The sequence below is a fragment of the Canis lupus genome, chromosome 2 (assembly GCF_011100685.1).
Source record: "Canis lupus familiaris isolate Mischka breed German Shepherd chromosome 2, alternate assembly UU_Cfam_GSD_1.0, whole genome shotgun sequence".
NCBI lineage: Eukaryota > Metazoa > Chordata > Mammalia > Carnivora > Canidae > Canis > Canis lupus.
The window spans coordinates 2,359,130-2,371,498 of record NC_049223.1 but is presented as its reverse complement, the minus strand read 5'-3'; the positions used below and the strand labels follow the sequence as shown (position 1 = coordinate 2,371,498).

Below are 12,369 nucleotides of genomic sequence, written 5' to 3'. Positions count from 1 at the left end.
TTCCATTTAGGGGCTGTTATGGATAACGCTGCTATGAAGACTTGTGTACCTGATTTTTTGTGAACATGTGTTTTTATTTCTATTGTACGTATATTTTATAGTCTATTCTTAAGAGAAAAAAATTAAATAATTGATGTTTCAAGTCATTTGGATAAGAGCTTTCAATTTTATTTCTAAGTTCCAGTATCAGTCAATAGAGGAAAAAAAAAAAAAAAGCAAAATGTCATAAGCCACCTAAAGATGGCAAGCCAGACCCAAGGGAACACAGAGCTGTGAAAAAAAAGGTTATTTGTACATACTCCTTCCAAGTGAAAAAATCTTAAACAAGAAAAAATGACTAAAAGACAAAAAATCACCTTTCTACCATGTTCACAAACTCTGCATTTCTTTTCATAAACCTTTTTCTATGTTTCATGGAAGACAGAAAAGACATCAAAAATAGATAAAATTATATGAATTTACTAATTCCCTACCTTTCTCTACTGCCATTGACCTTGGTCCTAGCTAGGCGTGTTGTATGAGTGGCCACATAGGAGCAAAGCACAGTGTGCAGGCCTAACCAACCATTTTACCCTGTGGAAAAAGAGCTGTAGAAATCACCTCCCTGGAGCAGTTTTATACATTTCTTTCCATCCTTGAAAAAAATGCAGAAGGCTCCAACCATCTATTAAATGTCAAACATCACTAAGCTGCATCCAACTCTACAGGAAGGTAAAAACCTCCCAGGACAGATGGAGGATCTGTCTACGGGTTAGTGAGTGTACAAGTAAGACTTTAAATAATACCTCCGTGACCAACTCATCCAGGTCCACCAAGAGCCAAAAGCACTTCACATCAGCCAGACTCTCTCTGTGAATCGTGGATCCTAAACATTTCTATTTACTGCTGGCAGTTACCCAAGGATCCCAACTGATAGAATTAGAGGCGCCAGACCCAACATAGGTATGTTTCAGGGCCAGATTCCCACACTGCTTTGGCCACCTGCCTTGAACCAGGCCCAATGCAAATCCTAGGACTTTCCTCTGCTTGGTCTGAAAACAGACTGAACTCCTTCAAAAGAGCTGACACAAAAGAATTAACTTCCAGGTACTCCGAATCACTCCAAATCTTAGTGTCAATTGTAAACTGTGTGTACCAATATGCCAAACACACTAAACCCTAAAGTGCTGGTTATACAGTCTACCAAGTAAAAGTATACTTTTTGTGTGTGATGTGTTTATTCTCAACTTTTACACTTACTCAACCTGTACGATTCCTCTGCGGCAGATGTTGGCAAGTAAGACTGAGGCAGGGCCACCGCCCCAAGCATTTCACCTGGAGGGAGAAGCTCAGCTCCACGGTGTAGATAAACACCGAAGTACCATAGGAAAGCTCATTCATCCAGGTCAACGTGTGAGCTAACCCCCAGAAGCACAAAGCGGAGAACCTCAAACAGCCTGGGATGCAGGCCCAGCCTCCCAAAGAAGGCTAGTCTGAGATGAGGTTCAACATATGAGCAGACACGGAAGGAGCGGACATGGAGAAAGTGAGCGCTCAAGATAGGAGAAACAGAGAAGGCCAAAGCAGAGGCAGGAACGTGCAAGGGAGTGCAAGTGGGTAGAATACAGGGCTGAGGAGCCTGGTGAGGGAGGGGCTGAATGCGGAGGCTGGAGGCTGGAGGCAGGAGGCGTCCCACAAGGGACAGGCTGTGCTGAGATGGCAGGACCTTGGTGGGGGGTGGGGGGGAGACAGGTGCAGAGGCACTCACACAAAAGAGTACAATGAGATTTGCATTTTAGAAAGATCATCGGGGTTTAGCACCGCCTTCAGCCTAGGGCGTGATCCGCGTGATCTTGGAGACCACGTGATCTTGGAGACGCGGGATCAAGTCCCGCCTTGGGCTCCCTGCATGGAGCCTGCTTCTCCCTCTGCCTGTGTCTCTGCCCCCCTCCCCATGAATAATAAAATCTTAAAAAAAAAAAAAAAAAAAAAAGATCAGCCTTTCAGACACATTGCATTTCTTTTTCACTTTTGAGAGAGAAGACAGAAAATGTTAATAAAACAATATTTTATTTCACTATTTTTATGATTGCCTCTATTGCCATTTAAACTCTGCAACAAAAAAAAAAAAAAAACACTCTGCAACAATATAACTACCTCCCTAAGTTTCAATAAGCTTACAAATGTGTAACAACAAGCAGTTATATGTGTATTTGCAGGAAAATCTCACACCAATTGTTTAAGATTTCTCATTAAAAACCATGACTTACATGTCTTTAGTAATCAACAGTCCTCCCCCTCCAAAAAGAGAAGAGACCACAATTTCAAAAGTTACTGTGTGTAAACTCAAGTTTGTTTTAATAACAATGAATCACTATTCAACAACTCAGGTTTCCATGCTTCAGGGACAGAAGCAGTAGCCCAAACGCCAAAGGCACAGATAACCAACCTAGAATAAAGCCAATATTGGCAGCATTTATAGTCCCTACCTTACACACACACACACACACACACACACACACACACACGTGTTGCGCATACACATACTTTGCTCTTCTGATTGCAGAGCTGCTTAGGCAAATATTAATTTTTACCTATTCTTTAATTCAATCACACATTGTCTTCTTAGGTAAAGAGGAAAAAACCAAAAAGGAATAATAGGATACTTGGGAAAGTTTCCCAGCAAGTAAAACTGGTGAGTAAAACTCTGGTGATTCAGCTCCAGCACTAAAGAGTTTCACATTCATCATCTGTTCGGTACTCACATTAACCCTGCAAGGGAGTATCCCACTTTATACATGAGGAAAATGAGTTTTTGTAGGGCTAGTTTTCCCAAAGTAAAATGTTAATGTTAAAAAAAAGAGTAATACCAATAATAAATAAACCTAGTTCTCCAAACCCAATCCAAAGCTCCCACCAGCCCCCAAGAGAAGAGGGCTATGGGGGAAAGCAGTGAGTTAAGAGGTTCCAGCAACTCCCCTCCCTCACTTTACCATCCCCCTATTCCTTTCACAGCAATTAGCATTTTAGACTGACGGAAGATCCCCATCCAAATATAAAAAATAGTGAAAGGGAATAAAGAGGAAAGGAGAAAAAATAAGTGGGAAATATCAGAAAGGGAGACAGAACATGAAAGACTCCTAACTCTGGAAAAGGAACTAGGGGTGGTGGAAGGGGAGGTGGGCGGGGAATGGGGGTGACTGGGTGACGGGCACTGAGGGGGGCACTTGACGGGATGAGCACTGGGTGTTATTCTGTATGTTGGCAAATTGAACACCAATAAAAAAATAAATTTATATTAAAAAAAGGAAGATCCCCATCCAAACAACTGTTCGAGACACCCTCCCAGAGGACCACCAGTCCATACTGCTGCCCTGACCAATACCCTACTCCTTCCCCTACCATCAAACTGTATAAAGTACCAGTGTCGTGCCCTGGCATTCACAATTCTCCTCCTGATCCTGATCTACCATCTGGGAAGAATGCTCCACAGCAGCCAAAGTAGCCCCGAAAGCCTGAATCACCTGTGTTCACACTGTTTCCCTTCACACAACCCGCTCCCACACTGAGTCGGACTCACAGCACATACTCTCCAGATTCTCATGCCTGTACCCCACTGCAGATCTTCAGAACCAGAACATCTTAGCCAGGCAGATGCTTTTTCAGATCACTCCACTATCCATTTAGGAAGCAATGCCCTATAGCAGGGCCAGCCTTCCCACTCATTAAGCCCAATATCAACTCTAGTCACTAAATGGGATCCCCCTCCCAATCCAATGCCATAATAACCACTCACATCCCTGAAATCCAGAAGCAATTAACTGTCTGTATCACCCTGTTGCCAAATAATGCTACTACCTACTATCACTGTTTTACGTACTCATCTGGTATCCTAGGTTATACTCTTCTCGAGTGCAAGAAATCTGTCTCATATTTCTCCATAGAGCATAACATTTTGTACACAGCAGCCCTTCAAAATACCAACTTTTTTTTTAAACAAACATGAAGATTATCTTATCTTTCTCCTAACCAGATTCTGGATGTCCAGCAGGAAAAATGAGAAGCCTCAGGGCCAGACTTGATCCACTCAAAATTAAGGAGTGGCCAGCAAAGAAAACTTTGGAAACAAAGGGCACCACACTAAAAAGTCACTGCAGTTGGTGCTCTGCACTCTGTGTTCATCAGGACTCAAGGATGAGTCCACCTGCAGGCACTAGAAGAATGAACACATACATACACAGCAGACAGCCCTCCAATTCTAAGTCCTCGAGAATAGTTCCTGCAACATAATTATCAGTATCTAGCAGAACACTCGCCTTAGACAGGGTCTAGATGAGGATGTGTGGATGGAGATGGAACAGCCAAAACATTTTCACCCATCGGTGATCATAAGCAGAAAAACATTTTTTCACTGGAGGGGGAAAAAAAAAAAAAACGCTATGACTAAGTGTAAGCCTTTAAATATCTGCTTATTGAAGACATTTCCGGTATTAAGTCACACCACTCCACTGTCCAGAAAAATTGATTTGTTTAACCTGAAAATAGCTGAAATATAATGTCAAATATAATAGCCCACCACACTACAAAATACATGTTGCAGAGAAAGCTTAGTGACTTGTTTCCCTTTTCCTTTTTTCCTTTTGGGGGAAACTTAGTTAATTTTTATACAAAGCCATAAACATGATCTTTCTACATTTTTCCCCGCCAGATGACAGTTTGTCATGCCACATGTCACCTAGCAACTTAAATACCACTCTACAGCTAGCAGGCTACCCAGGTTCTTCATACAAAATGTATCTTGTCCTATTAAACAGTAAGAGGTAAAGAAGAGACATTAAGAGTTGAAGCAAGTGTTAATATGTGTTTGCTTCACAATCACCTTAAATAAGGTGGGAGAAGTGAGAAGAAAGACGAAAATTTAGTCTCAACCATTACCTAACAACTTAAGAAGAAAAGACACAAATGAACCTGGAAGTCACTCAAGCTCTTGCAACATCTGAGAGTCAACAGTCTTGTGATCCAATGATTAACCCTTGTGTACTACAAAGCCCATCTTAAAATTCACCCACTGAACTGTGAACTTCACTGAAAGAGGCTTTAAATAATTTTAGAACACCCTGACTCATCTCTAACTCCTCCCACTCATTTGTATCCCACTCCAATGCTACCATCATCCTCTGAGAATCACTCTTCCTTCCTTCTCCACCTGGTGTTCCATCTCAAACCCTCTAAAAACTCAGCTCGTGTGCTCTGGGATGCCTTTCCAGACTCTCTTAAGAAAACTGCACTGCCTTCTCCATGTTCCTGGGTCCCTAGGAAAACTATCACTAACATTTAAAAACAAGGTCCAGATCGATCTATCACGGAGACTCCTCAGTTACATTTACCCAATATCCCAGATCCATTCTCTTCTCAGTGCACCACAGCATGACAGTCCACACCACCGTCTCCTTCCCTTGAATGACCACAGAGCCTAGACTCTTACACTCCAACTTCCACAAAGCAGCCAGTGGGCCCCCTAGATGTCCAGCACCCAGAACAGTGCCTTGAATATAGTAAACGCTTAAGAATTTCCGTGGAAGGGACACCTGGGTGGCTCAGCAGTTGAGCGTCTGCCTTTGGCTCAGGGTGTGATCACGAAGTCCCAGGATCCAGTCCTACATCGGGCTCCCTGCATGTTCCTCCCTCTGCTTGTGTCTCTGCCTCTCTCTGTCTCTCTCTCATGAATAAATAAAATCTTTAAAAAAAAAAAATTCTGTGGAAGGAACGAACGACTCCATCAAACTATATTGGTATTTCGACCAATATCCACGGTGTGCATAATGGAACAACTCACTTTATGCATGTAAAATTAGTAAAATGAAAGGAAATGTCCTCTCTGTGTAGGAACACAGGCACAGTGCTTAGGACATATTATTGTATCTTTCTTTCCTTTCACAACTTATTTTGGTTTCCAAAGTATATATGCAACCTGATCATTGATTTAGAACATTCAGATCATAAACTGCCATTCATAAACAATCTTTTAAAATGCAAAACGTAGGTTTAGAGAATATGCTTCCCGTTGCCAGCAGTGCAAGATAAACGGGTGTCCAACTTCCACTAATTTTATTTGGTTTTCGATAAGTTAAACCAAGTGCAAGGAACATTTTAGAGCTGTTACATAGAGTCAACATCTTTCATCTTCATGTCAGGTTGCTAAAAGACCCCCCAGATTATCCTCAAAAGGCCGTATTTCCGCTATTCTTCCCGATATATACTAAAAACCAAACCGTGTAAAATGTATTTCTGCCTTAATTTCAGACGGCACGGGAGGCCGCGCCCTGTGTGCACTCAGGCCTGCAAAGTGCCGTCCCGTCCCGTGCCGTCAGCGTCACCGCCTCTCCAAGCCCCGGCGAGCCAGGCCACCTCGCAAGTGGGAAGCGCGTGAAGCGAACATGCTTTCGGCCCGACGTTGCTCCCGAGCCCAGGAAACGTCCCCGGGTGCTCGACAGAACTCAGGGGCTCGGCCGTCGCCAAACACGAGGGCCGGTAAAGCAATTCAACAAAATGTCTTTTCACTCGTGACACATTGTAGAAGAATGTAGTTAAGTGGAGACAGTGTTACCCGTCCACGGGGAAGAGGGGGCCTCCCCGCGGCCTCAGGCCCTCGCCGCAGCCCCGCACCGCGGGGAGCCGGCCCGGGCAGGCGGGCGCGGGGGTCCCCCGCGGAGAGACCTTCGAGCCGGCGACTGGCCTCGGGGGCTGCCTTCACGGGGCCCGCCCGGGGCGTCTCCAGCACCGCGACTCCGCGCCTGGCAGCGTGCACGGGCCGCGCGGGCGGGTGTCCCTCCCGGGGCTTCCTCCGCGACCGCGGCCGGCCACGGCCCCCACCGGCTGCCCGCGCTGCCGCGGCGACCTGGAGGCAGCAGCTGGCGGCCCCGGCCCCCCCCCCCCCCGGGCGGTGCCGAGCGCGGACGCGGCCGCTCCCCGCCGTGCGCCCAACAAACTCTCCTCCAACCTCAAAAGTTCCCGGTCCGCAGCCTCTGCCGCGGGGCGCGGGGCGCGGGGCCCGGGGCGGGGAGAGGCCTGAGGCTGGATTTCCAGCGCCCGCAGCGCGGCCCGGGGGAGAGCGGGTCCCGGCTGGGCTGCACGGCCGGAGCCCCGGGAGCGGAGGGGGGCGGAGGGGGGCGGAGGGGGGCGGAGGGGGGCGGAGGGGAGGGCCGCCCGAGAGGGGCCGCGGGGTCCTGCGCGCTCGGGCCCGGCTGCCCCCGCCCCCGCCCGGCCCGGGCCCACCACTCGGCCTCCCGCGGCCCGGGGCGGGGGGCGCCCGCGAGGCCCGGCCGGCCGCCGCACTTTCCCTTTCCCCGCCTCCCCTCCGTCTCCCTCCTCCCTTTTCCAGGAAGCGCCATATTGATCCCGGCGCTTCCCCCTCCCTCCTCCTCCCCGTCCCCGTCCCCGTCCCCGACCCCGTCCCCTCCCGCCTCCGCCCGCCCCCGCCCCGGCCCGCGCGCCCCCGGCCCCTCACCTTGGCGATGGCCTTCCGGTAGCGGGTCACCGCTTGCTGGATGAGGCTGAAAACTTTCATGTGCCCGTCCCCGCACGGCACGACCACCCGGGTCCGCCCGAAGCACACGGTCACTTTCATGCCGCCGCCGCCGCCGCCGCCGCCGCGGCCCTCGCCCCCCTGACCGCGGCGGAGCTGCCCGCGCTGGGCGCAGGGGCGCGGCGGGGCCGGGGCGCGGGAGACAGACCCGGGCGCGGGCTAGCGGCGGCGAGGGGCCTCGGCTCGCATGCCCGGCCCGGCCCGGCCCGGCCCGGCCCGGCCGCCCTCCCCGGCCCGGGGCCCGCCTCGCCTCTCCCCGCCGCGGCGCCCGCAGCCTCCGGCCACCTGTTCGGCGTCTCGGCGCGCTCGGCGGCGGCGGCCCGAGGCGGTGTGGCGCTCGCGCTCCTCGCTCCTCGCTCCTCGCTCCTCGCTCCTCGCTCTGGCTCCTCGGGCCGCGGGGGCAGGGGGGAGGGGACAGCAGCGAGGGGCGGGGCGGGGCGGGGAGGAGCGGGGCGGGGCGGAGCGGGGCGGGGCGGAGCGGGGCCCGGCACACAACACCGCGCACATGCGGCAGGGGAGGCGCGGGGCGGAGCGCACGCCCGCGGCCCACGCCCGCGGCCCACGCCCCCGCCCCCGCCCCCTCCCCTCCCCTCCCCGCCCCCCCCCTACCCCGGGCGCGGGCGGCCGCGGGGCCCCGACCGCTGGGACCCGCCCGGCACGCGGCCTCCCTCCGGGCCGCCCCTCCCCCGCCCCGCCGACCCCCGCCCGAGGCACCGCGGCCCTCCCCGGCCCCGCCCGCACCCCCGGCCCCGGCCCCGGCCCCGGCCCCGCCCGCACCCCTGGCCCCGGCCCCGGCCCCGGCCCCGGCCCCGGCCCCGGCCCCCTGGAGCGCCCCGGCGCGGCGCGGCGCGGCTGTGCTGGTGCGGTGGAGCCCTCCTCGGGGCGCCGCTCCACACCCCCACCCCGACACCCGGGGTCTCTCCAGAGCCCACCCCCTTCCTTTGTCACTTTTGATCCCTTCTCTCCTGCTGAGGGTTCGCGAGAAATCGTTCCTGGAGAAAACACTTTACTCGTGGCGCCGCGGACTGAAGGCACAGAGACGCTCGGAGAGGAGCCGTCCCCACGGAGCCCCAGGAGGACGGATGGGGCTGGCCAGGTTGTCCAGCGGAGGCTTCCCCTCCCGCCGCCGCCGTGCGCGCGCGCACACACACACACACACACACACACACCCGGGCCCAGGGTTCTGCACTGGCTCGCTGCTTGCTGGGCTGCAAGGCCGGCGTAGGCTGGTTGTGTGTTAAAAGCAAAAATTAAGAGCATCTGCTCTGGGGAGAGCTTCAGGAGGCTCTGACTCGACCTGGCCTTTCTCCAGAGGCCACACTATGTACCTTGAAGTTTCCTATGACCGACCCCCTGATGAGCCTCCCACTTCAACGCCTAGAATTCTAACACCCGCAATTCAGGTAATTCTATTTCTCAAAATTCTGCAACAGGAGCAATCCTAACACCACTTCATGAACGATATGCTCAGAATGCCTTGGGGGAAGCTGTGCAACGGGATCCCCACCTAAATCTCAGGAAGAGAGAGCAGCTCCATAATGAGTTACATGCACGGGGGACATGAAACATTTTAGAAGAAAGTGGACCGAGTCAAGAAAAGTAACTAGCGCTGGTCTCTGTCTCAGTTATGAGCCATGATTCCTTAATAACTGTATGTCCCTGTGTTTAAAGAATGGCCAATGCCAGCAGACAGTCGTTTGTCCATGTCTGTCCTAAACGGTAATAACTTCATGTTTTCCAGTTGTTCCTAAGTTATGTGAAAGCAATTACAGCTCCTTGAGCTCAAGCAGAACTTCAGCATTTACAGCAGGAAGAGCAGGTGATCATCTCTCCATCCATTCCACCTCCCATTTTAAAATAAGGAAACATATCATCTGCTTTCCAGAATACCTGCATTTTCTTCTGCTCCACACCACCCTAGGTATAGTGCAATTTGTCGTTAAAAAATTTTTAAAAAAAAATTATACTTCCTCTCATCTACAGCCCTTGACCAACATACTCGGTCCCAGCAAACCAACACAGTAAGTAGGCACTGTGTGTCATCATCAGCACCTTACCCGAGGATACTGACTGGAGTGTTGAAGTCACTTGCCCAAGGCCACAGAGAAAGCTTAAGGCAAACCCAGAAATAGAGTCCAGCTTTCCTTCCACACATTCATGGGAAAGGCTCATTATACTCCTATTTGGCTGCAACGTTCCATGTTTCTACCCAATAATTAAGTCTGTAATAGTTTGTCACTGTGATAACAACTCACATTGAGGTCTTCTTGCTTCTTGTACTAATAGTTGGATCCATGACAATTACCCATAATTGTAGATGTTGTTTCTGTTTTAATGCTGGGGAAGGAGTACTATACTAGTTTAAACTGGGGCTTTCTCAAAATAATTCTGATTGAAGAATAAGTTGAAGCATAGCCAGAGCACATCAGACACTACAAGTCTCATAAAACAAGGTACTGACATTTAGTACATGCCACCACAGAGGAGTGTGTATGTAGTACAGTCCAGTTACCATAATGTAGGTGAAGGGTAACAAAGTCAGGGCAGGAGAGCAAAAGACAATGTTGGAGGAAAAGGAGAACAGGGGCAAGGGGAGCCCAGAGCTCTGGGAAATCACTGTACTGTCAGTAGAGCTGCTCAGTGATGGGACCAGACTCCCAAGTCTGTACTCAATTCATTTTAATTTGATTCCACATGCAGTTAGAGAAGACCTTCCATGTGGAAAGTGCTGGCTAAGTATTATAGAATTACTAAATTGAGTAAGAAAAAGATAATAAAGAGATTAGAATAAGATAGCTATTGCAGTAATGGTAATTCAAGATGTTAAATATTAAGTGCCAGCAAAGTGTTGGGATGAGAGCTCTGCCTTCATAGAAGAGGCAGCCTCTGCTCTTCACTTTCTTTATGCCAATTCCTTCCATTATTCAAGGTTAATATGGATTCAGACAACTTGTCAAAAATATGGTCCATAGGATAGGTGCCTAGGTGACTCTCAGTTGGGTGACAGACTCTTGATTTCCACCCAGGTCATGATCTCGGGGTCGTGGGATCAAGCCCCACTATGCTCAGCAGGGAATCTTCTCAAGGATCCTCTGTCTCCCTCTACCCACCCATCCCCCAGCCACATGCTCTCTTTCTAAAATAAATCTTTAAAAAAATATGATCCATAGGATTAATAATTAAAACATCTATTCAACTAATCAGATAAAGCCTTAAAGTTTTATCTAAGTCTACCTAGTTTTTCTAGATATAGTGAGTGATTCCCTTTATGCTAATAATTGATGAAAAACTAATGATGAGTTAATTTTAGGTACCATACTCTTGGGTATATTGAGTCAAATTCATAAAATTTCCTCACAATGAATCTACTCTCACCAATGTGCTTTACTAACATTTAACCATGAAGATGCATTAGGGCCAGGCTATACTTTCTCATCTAAAGGATTCAGCTTGGCCAAATTGCTTCTGGCCTGAGTAGGCATAAAAGCAAACCCAGTCCTAAGCTCATCAAAGTCAAGGGTGGAATGTTACATAAATATTTTCTAGCATGTTTACTCTCTTAAATTCAGCATATTTCAGGTGGAAAAAGAAAAAAAACAAACCTGTAACCTTTTGCAACTTGTACTTCTCCTTTACAGTTGACTGATTCAATTGGTTTTTATAAACCTCAGAGAATGCTGAGAATTAATTGGGATCCACCTGGGCTTTGTGCCTATCTGCAAATGAAAATGGGGAGGTGTGACCACCTAGACCATAATCTCAACCATATCCAGCAGCTCTATTCACGTGCACCGTGAAATAGATACACACACCACATGTATGCGAACAGTATGTGTTACTTCACATCTTACCCTTGGAAAGGTCATAATTAGGAATTAAAACACAAGGGTTTCTAAAATTCAGTCATACATTGAAAATTGAAGCTATCTCTGGAATATTTCACACACGTATTTAATGCCTTCTCATAAGCATTATACTTAAAATCATTTTAACATTTCTGTATGCCCAGCCTCACACAAGTTCAGTCTAATCAAAGAATTGGATCGGTATTCACCAAATAATTGTTGTCCACCTCTTTATAGCATGCACTGCACTATAGGCTGGGTGTGTAAGTTCCTCTCTCGACCAGTGCTCAACCTGGTAAAGGTTTCAGATGTGGACAGGCAACCACTGGAGTATGATGGGTGTTACATATGAGGGGCAATGGTGGCATCCAGAGAAAATGTGCACTCCTTCGAGGAGGAAACAAAGAGAGGCAGAAGCAGCCCATCTAGAGGAAAGCAGTCAAGAGAAACATAAAGCCAACCCCATTTGTCACTTTAAAAATCTTCAAGTAGCTGCAGATGAAATTAATTTTGATGATATATCTTATTTAACTCAATAGATCCCAAATATTATCATTTCAACCTGAAGAGCAATTATTATTTAAAAATAATAATAATATTTTTGTTCACTTCCTCCTATGAGTTCTTCATGACCTCCATGTGTCATTTATATTTAATTTGAACCAGCCCTCCATGTTCATTCATTCGTGCATGACTCATTCATCAAACACTGAGTATGTGTCCGATCTCATGAGGGCTCAGTGGCTGCATGTGGCTTGTGGCTACCTTATTGGACAGCGCAGCTCCGGAGGACAGGATTGCTGGTGGCTGGAAGCCACATGCACTCACTCTCAAGGAACTTAGAGACGGATTGAGCTCTTTGAGGGCAGAAGCAGTATTATACACAGCACTTCCCCAGAATTGCTCTGGGGTGGTAGAAAAGAGGACTTTTTGACATAGATATGAATAGTATAATAGTAC

General features: G+C 49.0%; 1 protein-coding gene across 24 annotated transcripts in view; it reads right to left on the bottom strand.

Annotated features, from left to right (window-relative positions):
* The window catches only part of PARD3 (par-3 family cell polarity regulator), a 650,509-nt gene extending 642,856 nt beyond the window's left edge, over positions 1–7,653 (bottom strand). For 11 of the 24 annotated variants that reach the window (XM_038529690.1, XM_038529684.1, XM_038529679.1 and 8 more), the window contains exon 1: positions 7,487–7,653. In XM_038529690.1, the coding sequence (XP_038385618.1) occupies positions 7,487–7,606 (120 nt within the window). In that variant the 5' untranslated portion in view covers positions 7,607–7,653. The remainder of the gene's footprint in view (positions 1–7,486) is intronic. The other 13 variants (XM_038529678.1, XM_038529680.1, XM_038529687.1 and 10 more) reach the window with 2 other exon arrangements.
* Between the last annotated feature and the right edge of the window lie 4,716 nt (positions 7,654–12,369).